The 16306-nt window shown below is 49.8% G+C and overlaps 2 protein-coding genes across 7 annotated transcripts in view; one reads left to right on the forward strand and one right to left on the reverse strand.

The window, feature by feature from the left end:
* LOC113011003 (acyl-coenzyme A thioesterase 11-like) overlaps positions 1–7652 on the forward strand; it is a 14748-nt gene extending 7096 nt beyond the window's left edge. For 3 of the 6 annotated variants that reach the window (XM_026150364.2, XM_080292853.1, XM_080292852.1), the window contains 11 exons: positions 30–121; positions 1521–1582; positions 1783–1902; positions 1992–2130; positions 3048–3103; positions 3216–3282; positions 4044–4127; positions 4200–4333; positions 6725–6892; positions 6966–7092; positions 7165–7652. In XM_026150364.2, coding sequence (XP_026006149.1) covers positions 30–121; positions 1521–1582; positions 1783–1902; positions 1992–2130; positions 3048–3103; positions 3216–3282; positions 4044–4127; positions 4200–4333; positions 6725–6892; positions 6966–7092; positions 7165–7293 — 1178 coding nt within the window. In that variant the 3' untranslated portion in view covers positions 7294–7652. The remainder of the gene's footprint in view (positions 1–29; positions 122–1520; positions 1583–1782; positions 1903–1991; positions 2131–3047; positions 3104–3215; positions 3283–4043; positions 4128–4199; positions 4334–6724; positions 6893–6965; positions 7093–7164) is intronic. The other 3 variants (XM_080292855.1, XM_080292854.1, XM_026150365.2) reach the window with 3 other exon arrangements.
* Positions 7653–7919: 267 nt separating this feature from the next.
* Positions 7920–16306, reverse strand: LOC113010984 (protein FAM151A). The gene is made up of 13 exons (XM_026150330.2): positions 15594–16306; positions 15279–15436; positions 13021–13161; positions 12766–12915; positions 12534–12696; positions 12168–12225; positions 10787–10876; positions 10557–10633; positions 10300–10436; positions 9885–10031; positions 9045–9151; positions 8790–8969; positions 7920–8405 (listed from the first exon to the last, which is right to left on the reverse strand). Exons 1-13 carry the CDS (start codon positions 15656–15658, stop codon positions 8109–8111), a joined length of 1770 nt encoding a protein of 589 aa, XP_026006115.2. The 5' UTR covers positions 15659–16306; the 3' UTR covers positions 7920–8108.

A 16306-nucleotide genomic window follows, 5' to 3' on the forward strand; every position in this document is an offset into this window, starting at 1 on the left:
AGGGACGACTTGACTTGTTTCTGTATCAGTTGACAGCTCAGTGGGACCCAGTGCAGTGGCAGCAGAGAGGACTCGGGTGGAGAGTGTGGAGCTGGTTCTGCCTCCACATGCAAACCATCAGGTCAGTTCATTTCATGTGTTTCCCATCTGAACTGCAGCGGACGCGGCGGTTTGTCGCTGCTCTGTCTCGTGCTGTTACAACGTGGAATATTTGAAGGAGACTGAGTTTGAAGCTGTTGTCACCAGAAACACCTGCGTGGCCTCGTTTCGTACGAACAAAACATTTGGCTTTTATTTAATACGCTGAAGTGGAGATGCAGTAGCATTTTGTTTCTTTTACTCCTTTTTTGGTTCAAAACATCAGCTCGTGGCCTCCAAACACTGACTACATCTGAGCGTAGACTGAGGCGCTGACTGCTGCTGTCAGAGCGATTTTGTTTTGGTCGTTTGCCTGTCCCATTTGGTTCTTTAGCCAGATCTGTTGTCTGAAGACCAACAAGGAGACCCAATGGATTTACTTTACCAAGTGGATCATCACAGCTTTGCCGTATTGGTCCATTTGATCGACCTTTGTTGTTATTATTTATTTAATTTTATTTTCAATTGTTACAGACGGGACAGACATGAGTGAGGGACAGGAAAGAAAAGAAAGGGGAGAGGGACAGTGAGAAAGGAAACTTAAAAAGAGAAAGAAGAGAAAAAAATCTCCTGGATCAGCTGTTGAGAGAAAAAAGAGAAAACCAGCAAAAAACAGAGCAACATACTAAACACAACAGCATCACATTAATCTAGCTAAGTGTAAACAGCAGTAAATACTAAATACTGAATGTTGTTGTGCAGCAAGCAGGACCGACAGCGCACAATGTGCTTGGAAGTAGCAGCCAAGAAAGGTGTAGTTTGTGTCTATGGACAGTGCACACCTGTGTGGATCAGCACGCTTGTATTCAAATGGTTTCCACATGTGATGGTCTGCTAGAGGATGCAGAGGGCCATAGCCCCGCCCCCCAGGGCATGAAGCAGACATGGAGGAGATCCAGGCCCCAGACATCCAGAGGCCCCAGAGTGCGAGAGCCCAAGGAGGACCACCGGAGGGGCATCCGTGCCACCCTCATGGGAAGGGCTGAGGAGAGCCCCAGATGAGGGGTCACCCAGCAGCCACGGAGCAGAAGCCAGAGGGGGCTGCAGTGGCGTGCCCGCCGGCTCTGCCGGCAGCCAGCTGTGCCTGACTGAACCGAGCCCGAGGGCCCCCCACGCCCCGGAAGAGGCCTGACCGAGCAACAGGCGCCAGGCCCCGCCAAGTAGCCACCGGGACTGAGCTGCTACATACCTGAGCGCCCAGCCCCGGGCAGAGCGATTTCTGAAACAACACGAATGGCTGAACTTGTGTCTAAACATCTAACTTTGACCTGTGTGTATGGATCCTACACACACCCAGCTGTTTTACATGTGACTGTTCATCAGTGTGTGATGGTACCGCTGAGACTTCTGCCTGTCAGATCATTGCTGTGTTTGAATCCCAGGTGAATACATTTGGAGGGCAGATCATGGCCTGGATGGTGAACGTAGCTACAATCGCTGCCAGGTACAGTCACAAACACGTCCTTCCTTCATATTTTTACCAAAAAATAGGATGCACCATTGTGACCTTTGACCTCCACATTCTGATCAGTGTAGTTCAGCCCTCGTGGCAGATTAAAGGATCTGTCCAGCTGTGTGAGTAACCTGAACACGGCGAGCACGTGGGAGGTCGTGGCCTATTGTCTCTGTGCTCTCTGCTTGCAGCCGTCTGTCTCAGGCTCATCCCACCCTTCGAGCCATCGACATGTTCACCTTCAGAGGACCTTCTCAGGTTGGAGACAGATTGCTGCTGAAGGCGATAGTGAACAACGCCTTCAGAAACAGGTATCCCAGAACGCTGGCAGAGACGCAGCACTGCAGCTGTGCAGCAGACAGAACCACTGGTTGCATACTGACACGTGTCCTTACTGCAGCATGGAGGTGGGCGTGCGCGCGGAGGCCTACCATGAGGAGGGGCCTAACCGACACATAAACTCCGCCTTCATGACCTTTGAGGTGCTCGATGATGGCGGGAAGCCACGCACATTACCACGGATACGACCTGAACCCCTGGTGAGTTAAACTAACGCTCACAAACGGCTCGTTAGCGTGCTGCATCCATAAAGTGTCTGGATGTGACGCGGCTGTCTGTGATTGGCTAATACTGACTGAAAGACATGAAATCTGCTTCAGAATTTGTGGTATGAAACCGCACTCTGATTGGCTAACAAGGTGTCAGCTATGAACGTTTCACAGCCAGACTCCTGATAACAGCTGATCTTCACCCAAGGTGAGCTCAGAGGCAGCGGTGGGTGACATCAGTGTAGCTGGGTCCGCCTTTTGCACCGCCCGTGGTGCTGATGGATGGATGACTGCGCAGCAGGAAACATGGCCTCTGCGTGCGTTTTCCTTCCTTTGTTTCTGGTGGAAGCGTCACAGCGTCCGTGGCTCACAGGCCTGAGCACGTCCACATGCCCCGTCACTGTGAACGCTGTTATTATGAACTCCATTCAAATGTTGAAATCATGTAAATACAGCATTACTATGATTGTTCCACATTATACACCTGCAGGAAAGCTCGGTCAGGGGAGTGTGTGCTGGTGGGGTTAAAGTGTGGAGCAGTAGATTGACAGGATAATGTTGGTGTCAGCTTCATTCACGCTTCATCTGTGGTGAAGCAGCTTGTGGAGATCGTCCTGTAGGATAAAACACGAGTGTCATAAAGAAGGTGCAGAAACACTCGATTAACCATTAAGCCGTGACGGCTGAGCAGCGATCAGAGCTTCACATCATGTTATCGGTCATAAATCCGTCTGATGGAGCGGCCTCGCTGTAGTCGTGGGTCGTTATCAGCGTGAACAAACACCGAGTAATAACACTCCACTCAGTTTGTGCCACAGATCGGTGTACTGGTCATAAACTGGTGCTGGGAATCTGCCCGCTGTGTTACACACTGGTGCCCTCTGCCTGTGTGTCCGTCTCATTTACAGGAAGGACAAAGGAGGTTTCAGGAGGCAACGGCCAGGAAAAAGATCAGGCTGGACAGGTACATGTCTCCAAACAGCCCCTAATGCACCGTCTCTGCAGCTACATCAGCGTTTGTTGTGCAGCTTTGTGCACAGTGCCATCATCCTGATGCAGCATTCCTCTGTGTTTAGGAAGTACATCATTTCCCGCACGCAGGGGGAGGTGCCTCTGTCTGTTCCCTGGGATCCCACCAACCAGGTGAGGAGAAGCTCCACGCCGTCACCTGTACTGCTCACGTTAGTCCTCGTGGACTCACGGGAGAGAAACTTTCTTTATATACATGTGTGTATTACTGTATTACAAATAAGACAACTTGGCACCTTGTTACTAGCAGCTTGTCACAAACACATCATTAGTTCTCATTTCTGCAGCTGAATCTACCGGACATACGGGACATAAAACAGTATTTTTGCACCAATAAGGTGATTTCCACAGCTGCTCGTCAGCTGATGATGATCCTGTCACAGCCTGTGCTTGAGCTGGACACAGTAAACCTTTAATAGTTTTCTCAGCTGAGTCTCTTCACCCACATCAGCGTCTCAGCTGTGTGTCGGTGCTGCGTCGTCACGACTTGTGGGACGTGATTTCTGTTTCTTTCTTAAAGGATGTTCAGTGATTTGTTCCACTGCAGTTTGTATGATCTGACCGAGCAGACCTCAGCGTGTTCATGTCGTCCCACTTAGCTCCAAACCTGAGCCACAGTCAGACTCCCGCCGTGCCTGCAGACTGATTTAGTCGACTGAACCTCTGACAGGCCGACGTGTCGCACCGCTGTGCTTCACCTTCACTGCAGATGAGAAATAGTGCTGCAGCAGTTTGTCTTCATTTTGCACCCTTAATACTTACACTGTTAGACGGCGCTGATTCATATATAATAAGTAGTATTTGAATGGCGGGAGGCGGCCTGCTAACGCTGAGCTCTGGAGATGAGTTTGTGGTTCCTGTGTTTGTGCTTCCAGGTGTATCTGAGCTTTAACAACGTCTCAGCTCTGAAGATGCTGGCAGCCAGAAGCAGCTGGCGCCTGAGCTGTGAGAAGGACCAGGTATGTGCGTCTCACTAATGAGCTGTTTGTTTGTGTGAGTCTGCCCATCGGCGCTTTATGTTGTGTTCACAGGTTCAGCTTTACACCCTGGAGCAGAAGTCCATGCTGAGTTTCAAGATTGAATGTGAGGTGGACGTTCCTGCTCACAGAGCCTTTGATTTACTCGCCGAGCTGAGCAACAGGCCGAGCTGGGACTCGCATTACAAGTAAGACTCTGGGACTCGTCTGTTTGCCCGTTGCTACGAGTCAAGTTCAGCGGTTTCTGTGCGCGGCCTGTTTCGACTCGCTGCCTCGGTATTGTTCTCCGATTCCAATGATGGACTTTTCTGAGGTTCAGGGTTAAAAATAAGCGACGTGTGGTTTAGGTTCATGCTGCTCACTTTGCACTGAGGCTGACATGTTAAGGTTAAAGTGACATTAGCTGTGAGGGCCTGTCTGTCTCTTTATTCTCACGTTTACATAAAAGGGGAACGGTGGCTCTCCCCCAGCCGAGCCAGCCTGCAGATGAAGCTCATCCTAGCTGCTTAGATTTGCAGCCTTACGCTTTGCATTGATCTCATGACCAGCAGGTGGTGGAAAGAACGTGGTGAGCAGCTCTTGAACCCAAACTCCCCTCGTCTGTGGAGGAGGCGGAGCTTTGTCTCCGATGCCGTCAACACCGTGGGCCTGTGCTGGTGGAGCAGACCACTGTGGGAAATCCCAGTTTTAAAACAATAACTGGATGTTGTGGATCGGTCACTGAGGTATCGCAGTGCTCAGCTTCCCCTGGAAAGTTATTTTTCACAGAGCTGAAAAGGAGGCGTTAACTCACTGTTGAGAAGATCTGGGCCCCCATTCCATCCTGGCTGTGGGACACCGGACCAGATCTTCACCCTCACAGGACGTCTGGAGAGAGGTTTATAAGTGCTCTGTAGACTCGGACAACCAGGTACCAGGACGGCGTCTGTGGGGTGTATCGCAGCGGTCCATTTAGAAATGGAGTGAAAGCTGTGGCTGCTCCTCAGTAGGAGGACTCGAGGGTGTGTGACCGATCCTGTGTGTGATATTCACGAACAGGATCTCTAAGTGTAGCTGATGTGAGGAGGGCAGCTTCCTTGTTTTTGCAGATGATGCAGTCCTGTTGGCTTCATCACAGTCTGACCCTTAATAAGGACTGGATGGATGGTTCAGAGGCCGTGGTTCTCCGGTGGAACGTCGCGGCAGGAGTCTGCCCCAAGCGAGGGTTTTTAATACGTTGGATTGTAAGGTGGAGCACGAGCTGTTTATGCAGTGATGTGGAGTTTAGATTTACAACTCCATCTAATATGCTATCATTGCATCAGGCCGGGGAGTTTGCATGTTCCCCCCGCGTCCCTCTGGGTTCCCCCCGCGTCCCCCTGGGTTCCCCCCGCGTCCCCCTGGGTTCCCCCGCGTCCCTCTGGGTTCCCCCCGCATCCCCCTGGGTTCCCCCCGCGTCCCCCTGGGTTCCCCCGCGTCCCTCTGGGTTCCCCCCGCGTCCCCCTGGGTTCCCCCGCGTCCCTCTGGGTTCCCCCCGCGTCCCCCTGGGTTCCCCCCGCGTCCCTCTGGGTTCCCCCCGCGTCCCCCTGGGTTCGCCCCGCGTCCCTCTGGGTTCCCCCCGCGTCCCCCTGGGTTCCCCCGCGTCCCTCTGGGTTCCCCCCGCGTCCCCCTGGGTTCGCCCCGCGTCCCTCTGGGTTCTCCCTGCGTCCCCCCTGGGTTCCCCCCGCATCCCCCTGGGTTCCCCCCGCGTCCCTCTGGGTTCCCCCCGCGTCCCCCTGGGTTCGCCCCGCGTCCCTCTGGGTTCCCCCTGCGTCCCCCCTGGGTTCCCCCTGCGTCCCCCCTGGGTTCCCCCCGCGTCCCTCTGGGTTCCCCCCGCGTCCCCCTGGGTTCGCCCCGCGTCCCCCTGGGTTCCCCCTGCGTTCCCCCCGCGTCCCCCTGGGTTCCCCCCGCGTCCCCCTGGGTTCCCCCTGCGTCCCCCTGGGTTCGCCCCGCGTCCCCCTGGGTTCCCCCTGCATCCCCCTGGGTTCGCCCCGCGTCCCCCTGCGTCCCCCTGGGTTCCCCCCGCGTCCCCCTGGGTTCCCCCCGCGTCCCCCCTGGGTTCCCCCCGCGTCCCTCTGGGTTCCCCCCGCGTCCCCCCTGGGTTCCCCCCGCGTCCCCCTGGGTTCCCCCTGTGTCCCCCCTGGGTTCCCCCTGCGTCCCCCCTGGGTCCCCCCCTGTCCTCCAGCTTCCTCCACAGTCCAAGACATGCAGTTAGTGGGTTGGGTTAACTGGAAACTCTCGTGTTTAGCCCTGCGACCGACTGGCGACCTGTCCAGTGTGTACCCTGCCTCTAAGACGGCTAGGATAGGCTCCACCCCCTGCGACCCTGAGAAGGATAAGCAGCAGAGATGGGTGGAGATCTGGGTGATGTCATCACCAAGCCCTTTGTTATGTAGTTTTCCCCTTCAGTGTCCCTATGCACGAGCTCCACCCCTCAGCTGGTGAAGCACAGAAGCAGCTGTTTGCCTCTGCGTGGATACCTGTGGAGTGAACTGCAGCTTAGTCTTTAAACAGTGCTGCCAGTCCCCTTTTTAACAGTGTGTATGTGTTTCCTCAAACAGGAAGTGCGAGCTGATTCAGCTGGTCGACAACGATGACTTCATATATCGTGTGGTGACTCCATCGGTGCGTCATGGCGCGATGGGATCTCCCACTGCAGCCAATCAGGCAAAAGGGATTCTCCAGGACTTCATCCTGTTGGCCTCCAAAAGGAAGCCATGTGGCAGCGGGTCAGTAGAGCCAGATCCATCCACCTGTGTCCTGCAGGGTTTCCTGATGCGTTCCCTTTCTGTTTTCCTTCAGAGACCCGTATGTCATCGCCCTGCGCTCCGTGTCCCTGCCCACTCACCCTCCCACTGAAGGCTATAACAGAGGAGAGGTTCTGTGTGCTGGATTCACCATACTGGAGACCAAAGACAACAAGTCCCTGGTGAGAAAAGCAGCAGTCGTACATGTGCTCTTATCACAGCTGGCTGTTATTAGTATGTTGTCTTTCTTTCAGATCAGCTACTTTAACCAGGCGTCTCCGGAGGTCCTTCCCTACATCTCCACAGATATTGCCGGCCTGTCCTCCTCTTTCTACCACACCTTCTGCTCCTGCAGCCAGTACTTGACCAGGAACAGACTGTGACAGTGGCAGCAGCCTGTCCGAGGCTCTCCTCAGCACCAGACGCTACTGTGGGGACAGCCTGCTTGGTTTATGTGGCGGGAAGACTTTATGATCATTTCATGGATTGATACAAAGGTCAGCAGTAACAATCGACGTGTTAAGTGAGTAAAATCAGCCGCTGTGTCAGTGACTGAGCTGCTGTTCATGTTTGTAGGTTAAAGGTACATGACTGTAACAGCTGTACAGGTGTGGGCTTGTACTTAATGCAGGTTCATTTGAACACTATAACTGTTTGCTGCAGTTCAACATGACGTGCTGGTTTAAAACATGAATATTCACTTTTTCCACTGAACTACAATAAAGTGCTGTGTTGTATTTTTCCTTGTTTTAATCGAGTGATGGATGATTTTCTTTGTTGTAAACGTTCAAAAATCAGCATTAAAAGTACCAAGTGAGCCTCTGAGAGCACTGATGCCACCTGTGACACTTTAAAGACACATTTATGGATGCAAATAATGCAGTGCTGCAGTCAGTAAGAGAGGCGGGCTGCATGTGAAATGTTAGCTGCAGCAGGAGAGTGTTTCATACGTGTTCAGCTGCTGCTGAATCACAAACCTCGGACAGGCTCACACAGGCTAAGAGGCTAATTCTGGTTTTGGACTTGGTTCCTTTAATAGAATTTATTATGAATTTTATAATAATCATTGAATCATATATATACAGTATAATGATGTTAACTTCAGCAACCCAAAGCAGCAGCATTTCTATACACACTGAGACTCTGTGGTGACTATAAAAGCACATTTAAACCTGCTCTCAGCCCACACGTGCTCTGATCACTGAGGTAGAATATACAGGCTTCTGCTTGCTCTGCCTGCACGCTGTGCACGGAGCTCCTTCACCACAGTGACAGCTGCACCACCTTTCTTTGTGTCCACCTCAATTATAAAGTCGTATTTGTCCATCATTCCCAGTAAAGCATAAAGCTGCTCCTGCCCCGTGGGCAGCGAGGCTGCATTCAGGTGTAGAGCCACCCTCTGTGACACCGCCGCTGGGATCCGAGGAGGCCATCTGTGCTCAGCCAGGACTACAGTGACGTATGGAAACAGGCGCTCGACTGTGGACACAAAGACCTGGAGCAAAGAGAAGGACGACTATGAAACAGCCTAAAATGACACGTTTCCATCGTCTAACTGGATCGGCACTGGACATTGTTGGAGTGAACTTGAGCTTGGCTGACCAAGCCTGAGCAGCTAAAAAGCCTTCATGACGAACAGAGGATTGCATTTGCTTGGGGACCGTCTGACAAACATGCAGCTTATACAACTGTTCTCTCTGTGGGGGTGTGATAGTTTCCCAGCCAGGGTGGACCCTCGAGGAGGCTCCAACATTTACACCTGCTCGATTCTAGTTGGATGGATTTCCAGCCAGGTGTGTTAAACGTGACATGCGTCTGCTCTGTTCTTTATTAACGTATTGTCTGCAGACACTGCTTCGGGGGGATCAGATGTGCTTACTGCTGTGCTGTCGCTGCTCTGTAAGCCCTCCATGCTGATCCACACAGGCCTGTGGAGCTCGTCGGCCCCGTAGGCTGACTGCAGCAGGTTAAGAGAAGCCTCCAGCAGCTGCTGACTCTGGACCCTCAGGTAAATTCCCCAGGAGGTATCAGCAGCCTGCCCAAGGGTCTGAATAACATCCTGAGAACACACACATGATTGGCCTTAATAAAAATGTAACCTGGCTGGTGGTTGGCTGGTGATCTACAGATATACCTGCAGTGTGAGGAGCTCTGAGCTCCTTCCAGAACCTTCTACCAGAAGGACTCCAGGTCGACTGCTGTCAGAGGTCACACGAACGACCAGCATCCCGCTGCCCCCACCTGTTAGTGAAACAGAGTATCAGTGTGACTTTAAGGTGGTGCGACAGCAGCATGTGCAGGTTTACAGTTTGACATCATCAGGATGAACAGCTGATCTGTGACATGCTGCATTATCATGAGGTGATGAGGAGACCGCAGCTGTGAAGGGACGGACAGGCTGTGACCACGACTGATACTCAAAGGGCCAAATGTTAGCCGCACCTCTGCAGCAGTCACTTCCCCGTTGTCCAACACGCCGCCTCGGTCCACTGCGGCTTCAAACACTGATTTCTGATCAAGCAGCTGTGCTCTGTATTCTCTGCTCAGCACAGCTGTGAACACTTCTGGCGCTTTCATTTCTACCAAAACAACAGATAGTTTGCGTTTTTCACAATTGTTACTGTAACGGTCAAAATCCCAGGACATCAGCTTTTCTGCCACCAAGAGTCACTAAGAACATCATCCTGATGACCGATGTGAACGAAAGGTTCAGCTGCCACATGACTTCAGTGCATACAGCAAGTTCACTTTAAAAATACCTTGAGAAAAAACTCACGAGGGATCTCTGAATGCTTCGTGGCACAAATGAGGCAGTTTCTTGGTGTTTCTGGCGACAGTGCCCCGCTGTCATTCATGATGTTACCACCAGATGTCGCTAGCATATGTAAAGTACAACTTTGAGAGCGTGCTTTGCCCGGGCGTTTCAGTCTGGCCCGTTAAAATCAGGTTATAAACCCTGAGGTGTAAAACCTGCCTGAAAGCTGACGGAGCAGGGAGGCCCGGCCGGTGACGGGGAGCAAAGGCACAGCCAGGCGGTTCATGAGGTCTGAGCTGTAACCTGGGTGGAGAAACTCCATCAGATCTCCTCCAGGATAGAACCTCCTCACGCTGTCCTGCTTACCTGTGAACACACACAATGAACCAGGAAGAACTAAACAGAAGCAAACTCTTCATCTCAGAAGAAGCTTAAACAAATGCACACAATGAGCAGAAGGTTCAGTTTCCAATGATTTTTCATGTAGTTTTCTAATAATGTTTTTCTTTAGTCTTCAACAACAGTCAGAACTCACTGAAAACAAATCTGTTGATTTGAATAAATCACACACACACAATTATTATTTTACCCAAACATAGTCTGTGTAAGTCTGCTCCATATGAACGCTCCTCACCTACAGCCTGCTTAAATTCTGACAGCGTGGGTTCATATATGTCATAGTAGACTTGCCACGGGTGGGTGTTGTCACGGACAAACAGCAGGTCGCTGACGCTGGGGTTAACAGAGCCCTGCCACAAAGTCAGGCTGAACCTAGACACAAAACATGACAGTCAGTCTGTGGCGCTCATGGGCAGCGAGCAGCCCCCAGTTACTGGTTTGATTAGCAGATTTCCAGTCATTGCCATAGTAAACGTGGAAGTTATCTGTTACCGTGGTGACTGGTTGAGGAGCCAGCTCAGGTGCTGCCAGCCGCTGCGAACCAGCATGGCGTGGACTGGGAACGTCACCTAAGAGACGAAACGTTGACCAGTCAGCTCTGCCGTTCTCCGACACCTCAGAGCGTTCTCATCCCAGCACGCAACACACCGACGATTTGTCCCAGGCGTGTTGGGATGGGAGCGTGTTGAACTGGGACCACTGAAACCTGGATTCACACTTACCCTTTGAGGTACGTCTTTGATCATGTTGTACATTTCTTCCACCGTGGCTCTGGAGTAGGTTTCGTTTGTGAGCTGGTGAATATAGAGGACCTAAAGAAATAAAGCACATACAGCTGTTATTCAGTCAAAAATATAAACCATGTGTTTACCATCTCCACTGTGGAGGCCAGGCCTCCATCACTCTCCATGATGGGATGGCATGTTGCTGCAGGATGCTGTGGTAGCCATGCTGGGTCAGTGTGCCTTCAGTTTAAAGAAATCTCCACCAGTGTCACCAGTAAAGCCCCCCACACCAGCAAACCATCAACCCCATGCTTCACAGTGGGAACCGTGCATGTAGAGACCATCGTTCACAAAGTGGAACCAAAGTTCTCCAATTTGGACTCATCTTGTGTTTCTTGGCCCAAACAAATCTCTGCTTGTTGCTTTTCCTTAGTCGTGGTTTCTCAGCAGCTATTTGACCATAAAGGCCTGATTTGTACAGTCTCTACTCTACTCAGATGTGTCTCTACTCTGTGTGACATCTATCTGGGCTCTAATCTGAGCTGCTGTTAACTTGTGATTTCTGAGGCTGGTGACTCGGATGATTGTATCCTCAGCAGCAGAGGGACTCCTGGTCTTCCTTTCCTGGGGCGTCCTCATGTCAGACAGTTTCATCGTAGTCTTGATGGTTTTTCTGACTGCACTTGGGGACACATTCAAAGTTTCCGACTGACTGACCTTCAGCTCTTACAGTAATGATGGGCTGTTGTTTCTCTTTACTTAGCTCATTGGTTGTTGCCATAATATGAATTTCAACAGTTGTCAAATAGGTTGGTACACAGCTAACAGCCCTGACTTCTGCACAACACGACTGATGGTCCCAACACCACCAATGAACCCTGACAGGCTCACCTGTGAGGTGAAACCATCTCAGGTGACGACATCATGAAGCTGAGAGAAGGCCGCAGCTCTGTCAACAAAACAAAGGGCGGCTACTCACAGGACTCTAAATGTATTTTAGAGTTATCATTGTTTTCTTTGCTACATAATTCCATATATCTTGCTTTGATGTCTTCAGTATCTACAGTGTAGAAAGTAGTAGAAATAAAGAGAACCATGAAATGAGAAGGTGTCCAAACTCTTGATGGGTGATGCATGTCAACATTAATTCAACTGTCTTTAATTTTAGGGATCACAGGAACATAAAAGCTGTTTTGTCTACTTTAGCTCAAAGGATCTTTTTGAAGCTCAAAGTTCTTCTTCCAGCTTTGAATTCTCTCATAAATGTCAGTTCAGGATTCCTTGAGTCTCTTCCTGTTTCTGACAGGAACATTCCCAGAACCTCGTCACATGCCTGGTATAATGGTTCAATGGGGTTCTTACTGCGAGCGTGCCATACCTTCCACCCAGGAGACAAAGTCACATCTGGAAACTTGTCCTGAATGAGTTCCAAAAACCTGAAAAAAGAGGGAGACATAAACATGGACTGATTCTTACGTAGCACTTTCCTGCTCTCCCAAGTCTCCACACCACACTCACCCAGTCACTTTCTTCTAAGCTTTTTAGTGCTTCCTAACTACATTCGTGCTGAGATCGGAGAGCGACCTGGGGCTAGTATCATGCCCAGGGACACTTGGCATGCAGACTGGAGGATCCAGGGATCGAACCACCAACCTCCCGATCAGTCTTTAGATGTTAGACATTTTCCCTTCCTAATTCTGAACTCTGTCCAAGGGTCTGTGTCCGGTCTAGCTGGATTTCATACCTGCTTCCATTGACTGGAGCTACAAAGCTTGGGACGTTGGGGCCTCTGAGGATGTCTGCATTCAGCCACACAGGTCTGTTTATTCCCTTGTTGCTTTCCTTTTGTTTAAGCAGGTCCAGTGACAAACCCACTGATTCCAGAGCCTTAAAGTCCAACTTGATGCCTGCAAACGAACACGCCTTTAAAAACTGTGATCAGATGGACTTTCTGTGGAAACAGTTCTGATCTGTACCTTTTCCAGAAGCCAGTACAGCATCTAACCATTCGTCGAGAGTGTTGTCACTATATATGTCGGGAGGGTGTGCCATGATCGGCACTGGCTTTTCATCAGGGGTCCCATAACCCATGAGAGTGACGTCAGCTTCCAAGATCATGGTGTCACCTGGAAAGATGACAGGAGGCGGTGCTTGTTTTGTCTGTACCTGACTGTAGGTTCAGGCACCGACACCATCAAATAATGCAGTGTTGTCTGTGTGAGTGTTTTTACCCATGAGCGCTTTGTACATGTCCTCCTTGCTGTTGGCTCGGTGAAACCACGTAGCCAAAAGGCCGTCCGCTTCACTGATGTTCCCCGTCTGCACCAAGTACTCCAGCATGTCTCCACCAGAGAACGAGGCAGAAGACGGAGCTGAGGAACACGATTGGACAGCAAGACAGTGACGGAGTCATAGGTACGTAGTCCCTGTCACAGCAGAACTGGGAGCTTTCAGCTAAAACAGCCGACGGTGTGTTTGGGGAGGCTGCTCTTTGTTGGGAGAGCAGCTTGTTTAAAGTTCATTCATTTCTTCAGCTTAAAGATTCTGTCAGCTGAAGCGAGACAGATGGGATTTGGCTTTTAAAGAAGGTTGCAGATACTCATGAAGGCAAGGCAAGTTTATTTGTATAGCACAATTCAACAACAAGGTGATTCAAAGTGCTTTACAGAGACATTAGAAACAAAAACAAATAAAAAGCATGATTTAAAATTGATTAAAACAAGCAAACAAACAAACAAACAAACAAACAAACAAACAAACAAACAAACAAACAAACAAACAAAACAGTATATAAAATCAAAACAGATAAAATCAGTAGTTAAATGTAAGTTTTGAAATTTAAGCTTAAAGTGTGGATTTGGTGCTTTATTCAAATGCAGCTGAGAACAGGTGAGTCTTCAACCTGGATTTAAATAAACTGAGTGTTTCAGCTGATCTGAGGCTTTCTGGGAGTTTGTTCCAGATATAAGGAGCATAAAAGCTGAATGCAGCTTCTCCGTGTCTGGTTCTGACTCTGAATGCTTTTTTCTTAGTGTCTTTTTTAAAGAAGCTACTGTCACATATTACTCAAAGAGACCAAGGTCTAACAGCACAAAACACATCGTGTAACATTATCTTTGTTACACATTTCATGTCAGTTGATTCAAAAGTCACACAGTTCAAAGCAGCCGTGTACTTTTTGTCCACATGACTATGGTCCTGTCATAAGACCAGAAGCCAAATGATGAGCACTCATGCATCATGGCATTGCAATGAGCTGCAGTATGATATCAAATGAACTTTGATCACTGTAATCACTGATTTTAGCAGCAGCAATATAAAGTTGTGATGCTGACACAGCGAGTATTTAAGTGTTACGTTTGGAGAAGGCACACTGCTGGAGGCTGCAGCACCCTGTGAAACCCTGCAACACTGTGGGCTGTTTCACCTGTGCAAAGACATCTTACTGTCGCTGTACACTCAGGTGAACTCTACATGCAGTAGGTATGTATGTCACAACACTGCCAGTCGTGCACTTTGAGCTTCCATTCGACTTTCAGAACCACGGCTAAGCCTACAGTCTGTGTTTGGCCTTATTAGACAGACACGGTGAAGAGGAAGGAGGGGGACACACGCAGCAAAGGGCCGCAGGTCGGACTCAAACCGTGCTGCACGTGGTCGCCTGCTCATCCAACTAAAGCAGCGCCCTGGTCTTTACAGTGAAACGTGGTGATGATTAGGTTAGGTAAAAGCAGTAATGTCACAGTTTACTGATGGTGTACATGACAGCAGTTAAAAAATCCTGAACTGAAACATTTGGAAGATCTATGGTGCAAACAGAAAACAAGAAACAAAGCTTTGGCACGTCTGCTCAGATTTGACTGTTGTTCAGATCCATCCATCCATCCGTCCATTTGCTTCCGCTTATCCTTTTCAGGGTCGCAGGGGGCGCTGGAGCCTATCCCACCTGTCATAGGGCGAGAGGCGGGGTACACCCTGGACAGGTCGCCAGTCTGTCGCAGGGCCAACACACAGGGACAGACAACCATTCACACTCACATTCACTCGCACATTCAAACCTAGTGGCAATTTGGATTATCCAATTAACCTATCCCCACAAGCTGCATGTCTTTGGACGGTGGGAGGAAGCCGGAGTACCCGGAGGGAACCCACGCAAACACGGGGAGAACATGCAAACTCTGCACAGAAAGACCCCGGCCTGATGGTGGAATTGAACTCAGGACCTTCTTGCTGTGCGGCAACCACCGTGCTGCTCAGATCCAATGCAGAGAAAATGCTTTGAAGGCCACAGGTGCTGCAACCAGCTCCAGCTGGACTCTGATATTATTGCAGTTGTATATAATACAGTATATAAGTACAAAGTACTGTGAAATGTACCTCTGGTGATGAGTAATAAATACATTTACTCAGGTATGTTTCATCATCTGGATCATAAACAAAGTTGCATCATTGTTTTATCATATAAATCGTACATATTGTAAAAATGTACCTGGCGTCTTAGTGAGCAGCACAACAGGTACAACGATGACAGTCAGCAGCACGATGAGCACAACAGCCACAGACGACATTATCAGCAGTCGTTTGGGCAGCACGCCACGCTTCTTTGGGCCTCGCTCCACTCGCTGGTCGTCAGCCTCGGGCTCCATCCTGTGGGGATACACGATTAATGCTCGTCGGTCTATTCTGTGTTAGAAGCAGCATTTCAGCATGTTGTAGAGGTTTACCTGACCTCACACATGCATGTCTCACAAGTGTACATGCTGCTTCATCCATTTTATTAAAGAGCAACTGATTTGTCTCCAACCTGTTTTGCTTTCCTTCTGATCCTCCAGCAGTTCGTTCATCTCTCCTTTTGTCCTCTCCTGCCATTCTCACACGTCTCCTGTCTAGGTTCAAATGTCTAAGAAGTCGGAGACCTCAGGGAGCGCTCGCTCTTCTTTTATACGATCCTTTATCTCAGGTGCAGAGAACAGTTTTCCTTCTGATAAGGCGCACACACTCTTCAGTGTCCACTTGCTGCCTGACGAGCTGTGAAGCTCTTCTGTTATGTAATCTTCACTGTTCTGGGATTACAACACACCTTGTAACAAATCTCCCTCTACATATTTTGTCCGTGTTTGGAAGAATTGTGCATTACTCCACAGTGCCACACGGAAACATGGGAGGGATTATGGCATGAACATTTTCACATTTCTACAAACATGTTACTTCCCACAGGTTCGTGTGTCAGCCATCTGTCTCATAGTTACAGCACTGGTTCCCAAACTTTTTCTGCTGCGCCCCCTTTGTTTTACAAGAAAAATGTTTGCAAATACAAGTAATCTGCAATAAATTACAGGCAGTAAGAAAATAAACTACTAACTCTTTTACGCTGCGTCCGCACCTACACGGGTGTTTCTGAACACGCAGCTGTTTCGTCCACGTAAACGGCGTTTTCACAGAAAACTGGGATTTTTTAAAACCCTTTGTGTTTACGTGTGGACGAGGAATACAGAGTTTGTCACGCAACGTCAAAGG

Source organism: Astatotilapia calliptera, chromosome 18, assembly GCF_964374335.1.
Source record: "Astatotilapia calliptera chromosome 18, fAstCal68.1, whole genome shotgun sequence".
NCBI lineage: Eukaryota > Metazoa > Chordata > Actinopteri > Cichliformes > Cichlidae > Astatotilapia > Astatotilapia calliptera.